The 15,533-nt window shown below is 52.8% G+C and overlaps 1 protein-coding gene across 6 annotated transcripts in view; it reads right to left on the bottom strand.

Annotated features, from left to right (window-relative positions):
• Positions 1 to 541: 541 nt before the first annotated feature.
• The window catches only part of TTC7B (tetratricopeptide repeat domain 7B), a 265,477-nt gene continuing 250,485 nt past the window's right edge, over positions 542 to 15,533 (bottom strand). For all 6 annotated transcript variants that reach the window (XM_053601954.1, XM_053601955.1, XM_053601957.1 and 3 more), the window contains one exon: positions 542 to 1,534. In XM_053601954.1, the coding sequence (XP_053457929.1) occupies positions 1,313 to 1,534 (222 nt within the window). In that variant the 3' untranslated portion in view covers positions 542 to 1,312. The remainder of the gene's footprint in view (positions 1,535 to 15,533) is intronic.

The following is a 15,533-nucleotide window of genomic DNA, read 5'->3' as shown; positions in this document are numbered from 1 at the left end:
CCTCCAGCTGCCCAGATGAGCAACCCCGGGGTGGGGGAGGGCTGGCACGGCCTACAGGAGGCTGTCAGTTTCTATGAGGCTCCTGGTCTTGCTGTCTATGGCTCTAGCATCTCTATGCTTTCCCCTCCTGACCCGCTGTGGCCTGTGAGCTCAGGATGGTGGTTGGCCAGACCTGGGTCATGTGTGCCAATTCCAAGGTATCCTCCAGATGACATAGGGAAGGTCAAGGTGAATTTCCAAACTAAAACCAGAGCTGTTGCTGCAAAAAAGAGCCCTGCATGCTGAGGCCTCTGGAAACACTTTATCTACCATAAGGATCATCCTCAAATCTAAGTGCAGGGAGAGAGAGGTTTGGACAGAGCAAAGGGCTTGCCTGGGCTCCCTCAGACAGGGGGTGATGGAGCCAGAACCAGGCCCCAAGCCCAAGTTTGTCTCTGTAGCTGCTGTCAGTGGGACCCTCCCCCGGAAGGGGCATCCTGTGCCTCCCCTCCCCAAATGTTTCTCAGACCTGTGGACTTTTACAGATGATACAGACCTTGGGTCCATTTAAAAATCATTTTATTATTAACATCATCTTCCCATGTAGCCAAGTGTCTGTCATGTATAAGGAATGTCGGTAAATATTCCATTTGAAGCTTCTTTTTACATATTTCCATCGATAAATAAACTCTGAATTCATATAAAAAAGTTAAACTTAAATAACTCATATTTCCTTCTCTTGTAACAGGCATATATTGGTAAAATATAAATAGTCTTGGACTCAGGCTTTGTTCTAAGTGAGGACAGTAATTCATCACATGGTACAATTATTAACAATAAAACCAAGAAACTGTTAGCTGGTGTCCTGGTACGGACTAGCACTGAGGTGGGAGACAGAAGATTCACATTTGGTTTCTGGGCAAGGTGGGCAGCAGTGGTGGAGGGAGGGGAGGACAATTGTTTTCTTTACAGCTTTGATAAAAATAATCTGTTCTGCCACTGAATTTTAACTTTGAATATATTCTTTTACATTTGCTGAATAATTCCATAATCATTTTTACTTAAAACTCAGATGTCAACTAACAAAATATGGCACATAATCCATGTTGAACAATGTCAGTAGGTTCAGAAACTATCATTGGGCTGGCCAAAACAACAACAGAAATGCATGTGGAGAGAGCGAGGATTCCGGGTTGGTTTGGTTAGTTCACTGTGGTTAATCGAATGCTCGTCCATGGCCTCAGTGTGGCAGATTTGTCCCCTTGGGCTGACGGGTGGGGTCTGGCACCAAGCCTCTGAGGCCTAGCCCCAGGGGAGGCCAGCAGGCTCCTGCTCAGAGCACACGGGGGATGATGGTGAAGGGCACGGCAGGGCTGCTGGCCTCCAGCTCCAAGGCCGTCAGGAAGCACTCAGTGGCTGCTGCATCGTTGCCTTGAGCTTGGAGGACCTCGCCCAGCCCGTTCCAGACCTCATGGGCTGTCGAGTTCACCTGCACTGCGTCCCGAAGGATCTTCTCTGCCAGGCTATAGCGGCCTAGCTGGTGGAGGATCAGGGCCTGCAGATGTCAGAGAGACAGACAGAAAGTTAGACAGATGCTAGGAGTCCTGGGCTCCTACTTGTCCTTGAGTTTCCAGTAAGTTCCTTGGAGGTGGGGATGCATCTCCATTGGGCTGGGCACACAGTAAGTTCTTACGTACTTCAGTGCTCAGGGGCAATGTCAAAACAGTCGCTGGAATCATATGACATTACTGATATTCAGCTATTTTTGAACCATAAGAATGACAATTTCAAGAACCAGGAATGAAAAAACCAGAAGGCCACAGACTGCACCAACCCAGTGCCTGTCCTGCTGTGCCCCACCCAGCTGACACCCACAGAGAAGGGGTGTCCTCATCTTTTTCTTTTTTTTTTTTAACCTGAAGAAATGTTATTTGTGGCATTACTATCATAATGACAGTTATTTGGGGTGGGGGAAGCCTAGAGACAGTGTGTCATTCTGTTGTGCAGGCTAGAGTGCAGCGGCATCACCACTGCAGCCTTCAACTCCTGGGCTCAAGTGATCCTCCTGCCTCAGCCTCCTGAGTAGCTGGGACTACAGCTGCATGCCACCATGACAGGATAATTTTTTTTTTTTTTTTGAGACAGGGTCTCATTATGTCCCCCTTGGTAGAATGCCATGGCGTCACAGCTCACAGCAGCCTCCAACTCCTGGGCTAAAGTGATTCTCTTGCCTCAGCCTCCCAAGTAGCTGGAGTACAGATGCACACCACAATTCCTGGCCATTTTTTTGTTGCAGTTGTCATTGTTGTTTAGCTGGCCTGGGCTGGGTTCGAACCCGCCACCTTTGGTGTGTGGCTGGGCCGTAACCACTGTGCTATGGGTGCCAAGCCGACACAGGCTAATTTTCAAAAATTTTTGTAGAGATGGAGTGTTGCTCACTATGTGGCTCAGGGTGGTCTCCAGCTTCTGGGCTCAAGCAATCCTCCTGCCTCAGCCTCCTAAAGTGTTGGGCTTATTGGGATGAGCCCCCACACTTAGCTTCTGACAGATTTTTAAAGTGCTCACCACCTGCTGCCCTAACCAAGCCTCTGACCTCCTCGTCCCTGCTTGCTGGGTCCATGCACGATGTGGTCAGTTTGTCAGGGTGTATGCCTTCGCCGCACACACTTTGTCCTGACCGTGTGCCCGACCTGTCCATCTCCGTGAGCACTGTGTACTCCTGCATCCAGTGGTTACCTCTCATTTATTCAGTCTCCCCTTCACAGGGAGACAGAGTTAGGTCATATCCAATCTCTCTGCTGTTATAAATGAGGTCTTACTGAGAATACCCACTTAGTCCACATATGAACAGACACAAAGGCACTGCATCAGGGTGTGGGATGATGGTGAAGGGAGTCCAGCGTCCCCTGTGGACTCTTATTAGTGACCCTGGGAAGACTCAGTGGCCACTTGACGTTGGAGACTCTCCCTGTCTAGGGCAAATTTCCCCAAGGTGGTGTGATTGGGCAAGAGGCTGTGACTCTCTCTCTCAAAACATTTTGTAGTTCTTATCTGAAAAGGCTGTATCACTTCCTTGGCTGTCAGCAGAATCCCTGTGGTTGGTTCCCTTGTTCCCACTATCATGATTCTTCATTTCTGCTTTGTCGGAAGCGCAAAATATCCCTCCCTATTGAAATCTGCATTTATTTAATAATAACTAGGGGTAATTACTCCCAATGGGTTTTTAGGAGCATTTTGTAAGACTGAAATTCATCTGCTATCCTAATTTTCTAGCCCGTTTGACTTTTGAGATTTTTTTCTTTGAAAAAAAGATTTTAGGATTTTAAATCAAATTTGTTGATCTTTGGTTTTTTTTTTTTTTTGGTACTTTTTACAACTTAGGAAGTTATTCTTTCTAAGAAATGACACATGTTCAATTATTGTACTTTGTAATCTGTCTGCTTAAGCAGTTGTCCACTTTGCATTGGCAGACAGAGAGGGATTCCTTCTACTTTGCTAGATAGATACAGATTAGCTAATCTTCCTTCCCCTTGCTCTTGTAAGGCACTGTCTCTGTCACACAGTGAATCACGGCATGAAACAGGGGCCTTCCACTGTTTTCCAGTGAGCCAGATACCTCACCCACATATCAGTGCTTGGCCATTTTAATCTCTGCTACTTCAAATCATGCATGAACAGGTGGGGTCAGAGTCTTTCCTCAGTGTTCTTGGCGTTTAGTGTATTTCCTCACAATCTTGCTCTGTACTATTTCAGATGAATTTTAAAATCATTTTGTTCATTCCCTTTGGGTGGTGACTTGTACCTGCATTAACGCTCTGAGCACATGCAAAGAAGGCCACCATTTTATAGCATTTAGTCTTTCCACCCAGGAATGCAGCATGCCTGCTGCTCACCCAAGTCCCATCCTAAACCTCTCAGTGAAGCCTCCTCCCTTTAGGTGGCAGGTGCACGTCACCCATAAGGCAAGTCCATCCTTCACCAACAGGCAAGGGGCAGCAGGCTGGGTCTCAGGCGTAGAAGCAGCCTGAGAGGCTGGCTGTGGCCTGAGCCACAGGCTGTGGCACCACAAGAGTGGGGAGGGGGTGAGGAGGGGAGGCCCAGCTCCAGATGTGTGGCCCCGGAGCTGGCATCTGAGGCCTGAGACAGCCTGACTTCTAAGAGCAGCTTATACTTATGAGTCTCTGGCACAGGAGTTAGGATGTCCACCCAGGAGGAGCTCATGGTCAATGGGTGACAGTCAAGGAAACCCATGGCCCAGGCAGTGTGTGAGCTTTGTGGAGGAGGATGACCCCCACCTCTGGAAGCCCTCCTGGGTGGGTGGGTAGGTGGGGCGGGGCCACCTCAGGTAGACATAGGGCTGTCCACCCTTGCTAGGGCACCATAGGCCTCAAGGTCAGCTCCACCACCCTCTCCGGACAACAGAACCAAACCAAAACGTTGTACATCTTTCTTACTACTACATGTGTGTTAACCACACCTGTGCTGGAGTGGACATGACCAGGTCCTGATTGGATCTGCAAAGGTCGTGGGGTGGCCAAACAGCTGAGGGCAGGGTCATGACAGACCCTGAGTGTGCATGAGCAGCTGGGGGCCCCCAGAAAGTGGCTGGGGCTGGGCAGGAAGTGTGAAGCTTCAGAATAAGAGAGGTGGCCACAAGCCAATGGTTGCAATCAGGGTTTCATGATGGCTGCCAAGATGCGCTCTCCTTAGACTGTAAAGCCCTGCCAGGTCTCTGGTGTGACCTGCGGGTGCCCAAGGCTGGCCAGGCCGGAGGTTTACAGGGACCAACAGCGGCAGCCTCCAGCCCCATCTGTTTGCAAATGAGGCCACTGCTCTCCACAGTTTCTTCTCTCAGGCCTGTCTGCCACCTCTGGGAAGATCAGGGAGCCTGGTGCCCAGGATGGGGGCTAATGCTCAGCTGTGGGCCGGCTGAGTCCTCACACCACTGCAAACAGCAAACACTCCAGCCGTGCCAGGCACTGTCCAAGTACTTGGTGTATTTGCTTCACCAGCGAGCCCAGAGCAATTCCACATGGACGCGGCCAGGACACATGGGTGCCCGGGCATGAGGCCTGTTCTTACTGAGTAGAAAAAGAGCCCCCGGTGGTGAGAAGCACCTATGAAGCAGTGGCGAACTATTCCCATGCACTAGGTGCCCCCACTCCCACTTTGCCGGTGAGTGAACTATGGCTCCTAGACGCTGAGTCTCGCGCCCTAGGCACATAGTCAACCACTGCAGAAGCCACATCTCCTGACTCCTGGGACCTGAAGTCCTTCTGAAGAGGAGTCCAGCTGGGCGTGCCAAGTGGTCACGCCTGCCTCTGAAGATGGTGTTCTTCCCACTGTGGATGCCTTTGGAGGAAATCCGACTTCCCAACCATGAAAGCCAGGAGGAGAAATGGAAGACTACTTTCCCGGCAGTATCCAGCAGGGTGCGAGGTCTCATGGGATCCTACTCCTTCCTTGGAGGAGAGGTAATCAGCCTGAGCTCACCCTGGAACATTCTAATTCAACCAACAGAGAAATGAGGGCTGGGGAGTGGCACCAAGCCACAGCATGGAAGATCAGAAAGGAGCCATCGTCCTTCAAGGCGTGGCTTCCTCGGTGTGTCGAGGTGTTGAATACACACACTCGTTTTCCACGTGGCTCTCCTGGCAGGAGACAAACGCATGTGTGTGGGAAATGGGTACCGAGGGACAAGTGCTCGGCTACCGGCCCCACTAGGCTCCGCTGCTGCAGTCAGCCCCACACTGTTTTTTGTCCTCTACATGGAGTGTCCTCCCGATCAGGTCTGTGCTAGGCCCATCCTTTGGCTCATCTCCTATCACCGCTGCTTCAGATACAAGATACAAGCAGACAACACTCAGAAAGGCTGAATTCTTGCCTCAGGTCACAGGGCCAGCGAATGCAGAGTCATCTGGTCTGCCTGGTGCCAGAGCCATCCATTCTTCCTGCCACGTCTGTGCTGCCTCTGTCACTTTACCAGGTAAGACCCTGGCCTCAGAGAGGAGAGCTCTGTGTGACTCTCTCCCAGGCCATGCCACAGAGTAACCCAGCTACACCTGGGCATCAGCAAAGGGCGTCTGCCCACATGTCTTCCTTTCATTCTCTGACCACTAGCGGAAGACCTGCTCCTTCCCCTGCTGTCCCCAGGACGTCACTCCTCTCCAAGGTGCAGCTGTCTTCTGCTCAGACCTGCTCTTTCGGAGCACCCTGTGTATCTACTCATGGACTGGGGGGCTCCTTGCTTCCCCTTGGGGCCTGCAGGTTGCTGTGATCTTGAGGCTTGGGCTGGCTGCAGGAGGCCAAGGACTGGGGGTGCCCTGTCAGGCAGAAAGTGGACCAATGAGATATGCGAGACCTGGAAGGCACTGCTCTCAGCAGCTGTTACCTGCCCCCCTCTAGCTGGAGATGGGCAGAGCCTACCAGCCCCTTTTTGCTGGGAATTGGGTTTAGGAAGTGGTAGGCCACCGACTCTGGGTGCAGCCACTTGTGGGATCCAGGGTATAGGGCAGGGGTGTATCTACCTGCCCCACAAAGTCCTGCAGAGAATCAGCCCAAGGGGCTAATGTGATCCGTCTCCCTCAGTTGGGCAGCTCAGAGCCTCTGTTTGAGGGCTCATGTGGGCTTGGAAATTTCCAGCCCGTATACCTGGACTTGAATTACTAATGTAGAAACTGCCACTTTCAGATGACCTTGAAGATTCTTGAACAATCTGTTCAGTGAGATTAATTCCTAACGCTGGAGCTTCTCAGGGAGACATCATAGACTTTCAGGGGCTGCCAGCTCAGGCCTGGCACAGGAGTGAAAAAGAAGCCTCTCCCCAGTCCCCTAGTGAGCCCAGAGCAGCTCAGAAATCAGTCACACAGCAAGATCAACTGGAACAAGCTTGAGATGGGGCATCGCATGGAGCTCGAGGAGCTGGGAGGTTGGCCAGAGGTGTGCTGGGACTCATATATATGTGTCTGGAGGCCAGCCACGCCCTCCGTCTGGTGTGAGGCCTTCCTCTCTCCTTTCCCTGGCCTTTGCGTGCTCTTCTGTACCAGAGCCCTGACATCCCTTCCAATTCTATATGCCCTGTTTTCTCTCTTTTCAAAAGATAAAAGGCCTAACTCCCAAGGCTGGCATCTGACTGTTCTCATCACAGCTGGGTTCACCCTGCTCTGGGTTCAGCCTGGCTGGTGTGTCAGCAGGATGCAGCCCCCAACCTTCCCAGTCTCAGGCAGCCACGCCCTTCTTGCTGGAGCTCTGGTCTGTCTGCCCCAAGCCCTGTTGTGCCCTATTTACCCCAGAGACCAGGCAGCTACATTGCCCCCAGTAGGCAGTGCCACCCAGCAGCACACAGTCACTACTTGCAACCCGGCAGGAGGCAGAGATTCTGGTGACTGACATATTTCATTACCATATAACTGGCCACTGCCTGCCCGCATGTCAACATCAACAAAGTCTCACTGAATGATTGCCCAGATGTGCTGGGACACAGCGATGAGTGAGCACAGGCCTGCTCCAAAGAGCTCTGGGCCCAAGGAAAATCACCAACAGCGCTGAGCACTTCTAGGTGCCAAGGGCAAACCTCCTTTCATCCTCACTCACCTCTAGGAGCTGGCGCTATTGCAGCTCATGTTTCACAGATAAGACGACCCGGGACCCCAGTGCAGGTAGCGAGTGGCAGCTGAGACCTATACCTGTGCCGTGGGTGCCCTTGACACTTCCTCCCCCAGAGAGGGTGTGCAGACAGGCTTCCACCTTCCCCAGACTTGGTCTTTCTGGAGCCACTGTGGGCTGGGAGCCAGCTGGGGCCGGCCTTCAGAAACAAGAGGGAACTCACTGAGGAGGGAACTTGTTAGTCCCTTTCTTCAGACACAAATGGAGACAGCTTCCCAAGCTGGTAATTATTGTAATCAGGTGTTTTGTACAAATAAAATCTTGGTGATGTACCAAATTGGAAATAAAAGATTAAATTAAACCCATTATTGCAAATGAGACAAAATGGACTTGGCCAGTTTGAGGGCAATTAGCATCTTCCTCACTTTTGCTTTTTGTTGTGATAATCCTGCCCAAAGCCTAAACACCTTGTCACACGCTGAGGGTGCCCATGTGGGAGCCCCGTGGAGGCCCCCGTGCCAGGTGGCGTGCTGCAGCCCTGGCTCCAGGGAGCACAGGAACCCTGGTTTGGAGGCGGCCACAGGGCGGGCTGTGCCAGCTCCATGCTGAAGCCTGCAGGACAAAGCCCCTATGGGAGATTTTTGGACATCCCCATGGCGCTCTGCCTTAGAGCAAAGTTAGCCCTTTTCTGGGTTCCATGGCACATCACCGCTGCTTATATGTCTAACAGTACAGCAGCAGGGAGATAACCTCCCTGAAATAAAGCATCCTTCCCAAAGAGAAGTCCCTGCTAAAAAGGGAGCTGCGGCTCAGCTCGGGTGGGATCAGATGGCCTGTCTGGCTGCTGCTTTTCCCCAGGCATGCCATTTTAGAAATCAAGCATTTGGCAGCAGGGATGGAGGTGAACAAGTCCCTCAGGTCTTCCATGCCGGGGCCTGGTGATGCTGCAGCCTGCCCTGCTGGGCTTTGCTCTCAGCTGCTCTGAGCAGTGGTGCAGTGTCAGTACAGACAGCAGCGAGCTGTCCTCACCACAGAAGAGCCAGCCTGGATTCTGCAAAGCCCACATGAGGGCCAGGGAGAGGAAGTGTGCTGCCATGGGTGGACCTGGAGCACTAGAAGATCTTTCTGTTCCGCTTCTGCATCAGAAACCCCACTGTTACCTGAGTGCAGGGGGAAGGGGTGAGGGTAGGAGGCTCAAGGCAATGTTGTCAGGAGGTGCCTTCAAAACCACAAACAAACTTGGGGAGACAAATGCACGGGCGCATCAGGCTCTATTAATTGTGAGTATGCAAGGAGTTATAACCAATGCAGTGCATGTTTTACCAGTTTCAACACACTTTCCATCACTGTCCTGTGTGACAGGTGCTACATCAAGTGAGGTAGCTCAGCTCCCCTCTTCCAGTCCCCCAGGCTCTATTGTGAGTGCTGGAGGGGAGGGACAGGTGAGCCAGGCCTGGCACTGTATACTCGGCCAGTAACCAGGGCAGAATGAATAAATGAGCAGACCTAAAACTCGGTGAAAGGAAAATAGTGTTTACAGCTACCACTGACTGAGGATTAGTCTGTCCAGCCTAGGGCCCGTGTCCTGGCCCACCACAGCCTTTCTCAGAGAGGGTCCTCTTAGCATCCACAAGCCAGCAGTTGGTTGCCTTGCTGTTATAGTGGGGCCCATAGGCGAGGGACATCCCTGTCAGCAGAACAGGCTGAGCCTGGGAGGAGGTGGGTGGGGAATAAGGACCAGATCTGCAGCCCTTCCTAGGGCCTGGATTGCACCCACACTTCAGGGGCCACCTGAGCCAAGCTGGCACCTCCGGGACTTTTGAACAAGGACACAGAAGCCTCCCCAGGGTGGGATCTCAGGGACTGTGGTAGCAGCTGAGGAACTCCCATCTTTCTAGGACTGTCACCCTCTGGGAAGACGAGTGTTGTTGAGCTGGCTGTGGCCTGAGCTATGGCTATGCTGGCCAGAGATGGCCCGTTAGGAGCTTGGGACACAGGTGAGGGGTTGTGAAGGGCTCTGTGGGCCCTTGCTATTGCTGGTGCCTTCTGTGTTAGAGGGACCTGGCTGGCTGGGGGAAAGGCTTGGTGCACTCTTCAAGAGGGGAGAGTAGAAGTTAATTTAAGAGTGTGGGTCCAAGGCTTACTGGATGGACTGGGTTTGAATCCCAGTTGCACCATTTACTTGGACAACTTTCTTTGAGTCTCAGCTGCTACCACCCGTGCAATGGGGAATGACACCTTGGAGTCGGGAGGGACTGAACAAGGTGCACTTGGAATCTCTGTACTCCTTCAGTCAGCGGGCACCGCCAGCAGTAGTAGGATGACGGTCATTACTATCATTGTCCCCAAGGGGAGGGAAGCTGACTCCACAATTCCATCTCCTTCTTTAAGGGCAGAACTCAGCTATCTGTCTGCACATGGGAGGACTTTGGTGAACACTTGCTGGCTGGCTGAAGGAGGGGTGGCGTAAGACACTATGGGTGAGGAGGGGACTGTCCACTAAGGAACTCCCAAAAGTTCTGGCCTCACGTCACTCTCGTCCACACACTCAGCCTCCCCTTCCTCCAGAGACATGCGCATGGCAGCTGTCTGTGACAGGAGCAGCCCCCTGAGAGGAGTGCTCTGCTGCAAGCTGGGCCCCCCCAGTGATGCTGTGGCCTTCCCTCTGGCTATGTACTCATACACTGGCGCTGCTCCCCAAGAAAATGCCAGCACCCTCCCCAGACAGCATCTGGTCGAATGCTCTCCTGCAGAAGAGGAAACAGGGTTGGACAGAACAGAGCCTTGCTCAAGGGCTCAACCCCGCTGGACACAGAGCAGGGCTAGAAGGCAGACCCCCGAAGGGCCTGGTCCAGCCTAGATTAGCGCCTGCCTGTGGCAAGTGCCCCCACATGCTAGTCTCTGATCAAAGTGCTCTAACACTGCCCTCCCAGCCTCAGCTGCGTTTGGCTTACCCTCATAGGGGCTATGTGTATAGCAGACTGAGAGCTTTCTGGAAGCTTACTAGGCCCCCGAGAGTGAGCTCCCCAACCTGAGAGAAACAGGTACCCCGCAAGAGCTCAGCCCCTCCCCAGAAGCTGCAGCACAGTTGGCCTGAGTCTGCGTTAGCTGAAACATGACCATCAGGTAAGAAAGACCAGCATACCCAATATACCATTTCTTTTCAGGTATTTGCATTTTCCTTCCGGAGGATGCCATTGATCAGAGGGGAGCAGGCAGTAGTGGTGATATTTTCAAAAGTATTTTTCTTTTAAATCAGAATATAAATAGGCTGCAAACCAGTACCACTCTGAGAAGACTACAGGAAACTGGGTTTGAAAGGATTTCCTTGGCGCTGCCACAGGAACACAAAGCTGCGGGCTGCCCTCTGCCTCCCTTCCTCCCAGAGCAGCCCTTTCTTCTCTGGCAAGCAGGCACTGTCAGTTCTAAGCACAAGCATTTTGTGGGTGCAGCTGAGGGGGCAGCCCTGAGCCCCACCCTGCTTTCCAACAATGCCTTGAAATGGAATTGAAAGCGGGGGAGGGGTGTGCCAGCTTCTCTACCTGGATTCTAGAAGCTCAGGGTGAGGCCTGGTCTCTCCTGGCCTCCTCCACCCTCCATGAACTCTTAGTCTCCCTGCTTGAATGTTAGATCCAAAACATGGGGTGGGCCTCTTCCTCATTCTCCTTCAAGTTAGGCAAAAATGAATGCCCCCACTTGCTGGTAGCCAGTCCCCAGTCAGACATGGGGGGTGCAAAACCCCAGGGACAAGTGTGGGACCCAAGGAACCAAAGAAAGGGAGTGATGCTTCTGTTCTGGGACAGTGGTCTGGGCACTGGCTGGTCCAGGCTAGTCTCCATCCAAGTGTGCAAAGTATTGCAGGAGGGAGTGAGGAGGCCTCCCAGCCACCCCCCACCCCACCCCCACCCCCAGCACCCCTGCACTGCCTTTCCCTGAGCTGGGAGCACTGCCCAGAGGCACCTCTGCTCACTCAGGATAGCTGGTGGGCAGGAGGCTGCACTCTCACGGGGCCCCTTTTCCAGGTCAAATGTTTTATTTGAAGAAATGTGCCTTCTGGGGACCAGGGCTCTCCAGCAATGAACTCAACTTGGAAGGCAACAAAACCCACTTTTTCCAAAGTCTCTTATTTTTCTAAGCCAGCAGCCAACCACTTATGGAAGCAGAGTCCTTGGTCGGGAGGGTGCGTGGGCCTCTCTTCTGATGAAGCCTCTGCTATGCTCCTTGACAAGTCACCTCTCACGCTGGCTTGCAGTGTCCAGTGGCAGGTAGCTGACTACTTTCCCTGGCAGCCCACACCATTAGTGGGCAGTCTGAACTGCTCGTTAGCAATGTGGAGCCCTAATTAGACTTTTTATCTAAACCTGTGCTTTGAGGTTCTCTGAGGCCTCTGGAGTCACAAGGCAAAATTCCTTTCCCTTTCTACCTGGTGGCCCCTCAGGTATGAAGAAAGCATGCAGAACAGTTCATGCTCTCACCCGTCTTCTCTCCCTCTCTCTGTAGGGCCTCAGAGGAATGGTGACCTTAACCTCCCACCGACTCTCCACCCCACTGAATTTTGCTGCTTAACTCAGTTCCTCAAGGAGCCCTCGCTATGGGTCCAGATGAAGTCTCCATTAAGCCCCAAGAAAGCATGAATATGGCCTTTATTTGTATTCCTTTTTTAAAGCATCTGACTGGCAGAATTTCTTAGAGCCATTTTCTTATTTTTTTTGAGACAGAGTCTCACTTTGTCACCCCGGTAGAGTGCCGTGCCGTCACAGCTCGTAGCAACCTCAAACTCTTGGGCTTAAGCGATTCTCTTGCCTCAGCCTCCCAAGTAGCTGGGACTACAGGCACCCAGCACAACGCTTGGCTATTTTTTGGTTGTAGCTGTCATTGTTGTTTGGCAGGCCCGGGCTGGGTTCAAACCCTCCAGCTCCGGTACATGGGGCTGGTGCTCTACCTGCTGAGCTAGAGGCACCGAGCCTCTTAGAGCCATTTTTTATCAGGACAATTTGGAATATTCTGGAGGAGCTTACTCTGCAAATTAGCAGTGCCAGAGTGAAGGGCTGGCAGGCAGTAAACACCAGCAGTGAGGGTGCTGGCAATCTGGCTGTGAGCCAAGGGGCCTGTCCAGCCTTTAGTGGATTTTGCACACACTTGGCCCCGTATTTCCTCTGCCCTAATTTCTTTGAAACTGGGTGCCTTGGCCTCAATGCTGAAATACCCATGGGCAGGCTGTGCAGGACGGGACCACAGCCCCACCTCTCACTACAGCAGGTGTCTAGAGGATAGTCAGGGCGGCAGAGGGTAGGCATGTGAATGTTCCCAAAGGGCCATCCTCTGCTTTAGAGGATACAAATGGAGGCCCTGGGCGGCCAAACGCTCTGACAAGGGCACTGAAGTGAGCTAAGGAATAGCATCCAGATGTCTGTGTTCCCAGGCTGGGGCTCTGTTCACTCTGCTGCAATCAGAGCCATTCCTAGTTCTGCCTCTCCCCACAAGCATTTGCTGAGTGCCTGTGGGTGTTCTGGTTCCTGTGTGCCAGCACTGCACTGGCTGGTGGGAACTCAGTGGCACAGGCTGTCACTTGGGCCATGCGCCCTGCCCTTGCTAGGAGGGCACTGGCTCAGGACTGCAGGGATGGTGTGCTGTGGCTTCTGCCCCAGGTAGAGGCTCTCTGAGCTGAGCAGAGGCTGTGTCTTTCACATGTCCCATCCCAGTATCCGCTATAGAGCAAGGCCTCCTGGACGGATGATGAGGGAGAACATTCCAGAAGAGATAATATAAGGTCTCTATCCTTTTTTTTTTTGGACAAATAAGAAGGCTGAAGCTCAGGGAAAGGGTGGCTAGTTTGTAGCCACATAGCTACAAAGGAGGAGCTGTAACCCTAAATCAGATTGGACTCTTGTGCCTCTGAGAGTTTCCTGTGAACAGATGCCTGGCTCCACGTGCCTGACTCTTCCTGGAGTAGATGGAGCCTTAGTAGTCACACCCAGGTGGGGTGTGGGGCAGATTCCTAGCTCTTGGGCAGCCACATCTGGGAGGCCTCAGAGGGACGAGGTACCTCATTTCCAGATGAGAAAGGGGAAGGCAAGTACCTGGCTCAGTGGGGGGCACAAGGCACTCCAAGAGGCCTTCACTGATGATTGGCGGGCTCTGGACCCCCTGGCTCACAGAACCCTACACCAGCCCGGGCTGCCCCAGGAGATATCCTCCCCGGGGAGAAGTTCGGAGACATGAGAGTGACCACGAGCTGACTTCTCTGTTCAGCTCTGTCAGTCTGCCTGGGGACCATAGACCCTTCTTCCCGGTGGCTGTCAGATTCCAGGTGGGCCAGAGTATGGGCGCTCAGGACCCACACAACATAAGAGGACCTAGTGGTCAGCAGGAGTTGATGGGGACATCCATCTCTGGCTGACCTGAAGAATCCCTGCCCTGTTCAGTACTCTCAGATGGCCCTGGGAGGGTTATCTACACAGCAGCCCTGCCATGGTGTGGAGTCTGCTGCAGAGAGCAGAATGGGGTGGGGGCAGCCCAGTTCCCTTCCCCACAGCCTACACAAGCAGCCCTCTGCCTGCTGTGCTGACCTTACAACCACCTCTGCCCCCAATGTTGTCATCTTTGCTAGATGATGAGATCATTTAGGTAACTAGTCAAAAACTCCAAATCAAAAGGAAAATAGGGTTTGGGAGCTTTGTATTACTTCAGCCCAAGGATCTCAGAGATGAGGTGCCCTGTGCCAGGGCAGACTGCCCAGCCCCAGCCCCAACCCAGCTGTCCACAATTCAGAGTCCTTCCACACCCTTGGGAATTAATGCTGTGTCAATGTTGCTGGTTAGGAAAAAGAAAGGGAGAGATGGCTTTAATAAAGGAAGGACAATTCTACCTCAGCATCAGTATGTCTGAGCTCCTTTCTCCTTGAAAAGTAGCACAAAGGCAAGCCAGCAGCTGCTCCTGCTGTTTATCCCAATCCCTGCTCCTGGCCCTGGCCCTGGGAGTGGAGTCACTTAGTCACTCTGAGCACCTGGGTGTCAAATGCTGCTGCAGGCAGTGTCCCTGGAGACATGGCGGGGAGGGTGAGGGGGAAACCCAGTGCCCCAAATCTGCCCAAGGCACGACACTCACCAATTCGACCAACATACTGGCAGAGGCACAGGCAAAGCACCTTGACATGCTGCACCGCGCACTGACCTAATTGAGGGACTGGTGTCAGGCTAGCAAGTCCTACGTAAAAATCAGAGGACAGTCAGTGAGAAGGGATGCCAGGTCCACCGGCTGGGCAATGCAGGGTGGGTGTGGGGATGCTGGCATCCTCCCTACCCTGAAGCCCAAAGCAGTTCTTGGTAATACTCCCCACCATCCTCTCCCCCAAGCTGCTATTAAATGATGTGCTTTGTTGCAAGTCAGCTCAGAGGCTCAGCTTGAGTGTGCTATGAGCTGGCCAGCTCTTAGGAAAAAGGATGCATGCCCTGTCCTAATGCTGTGGGACCTGCCACACACCAGCTGGGGTTTTCTGTGGGTGCTAGCCCGGCTCCCCTTGCTGGTGCTTTTCCATTAGGAATGAGCAAGAGACTCTTGTTCATTATTTGCACATCTCCCTCGTTGACTTATTTATTTATTTTTATCCACCTTCCCCAACAAGTCAGGCAGAGACCAGCAGTGCAAGGCAGCCTGAAGTCATCGTCTCCCCACGTGGTGGAAAGTTTGGTCCTGATCATCCCCCAGGGGCCCCTTTCTGCTCTCAGGGAGATCAATGCCCCTGTATATTTGGAAAGGAGGCACTCCAACCCAGGCCACGTGTGTCAAGCCAGGGAAGTTCGGGTGTCTAGGAAGCTCTAAGTGAACCTGGCTTTGCTTCAAGCATGGGCTTCCTGGGGTCTCTGGGACCCCTGCTTCAACAGGTAAGAACAGCGGGTCAGGCAGAGGCCTAGATGCCCTAGAAGCCAGTGGGGACACGGGCAGGGAAC

This window comes from Nycticebus coucang, chromosome 9 (assembly GCF_027406575.1).
Source record: "Nycticebus coucang isolate mNycCou1 chromosome 9, mNycCou1.pri, whole genome shotgun sequence".
Classification (NCBI taxonomy): domain Eukaryota; kingdom Metazoa; phylum Chordata; class Mammalia; order Primates; family Lorisidae; genus Nycticebus; species Nycticebus coucang.
This window is presented reverse-complemented; position numbering and strand designations above follow the sequence as displayed.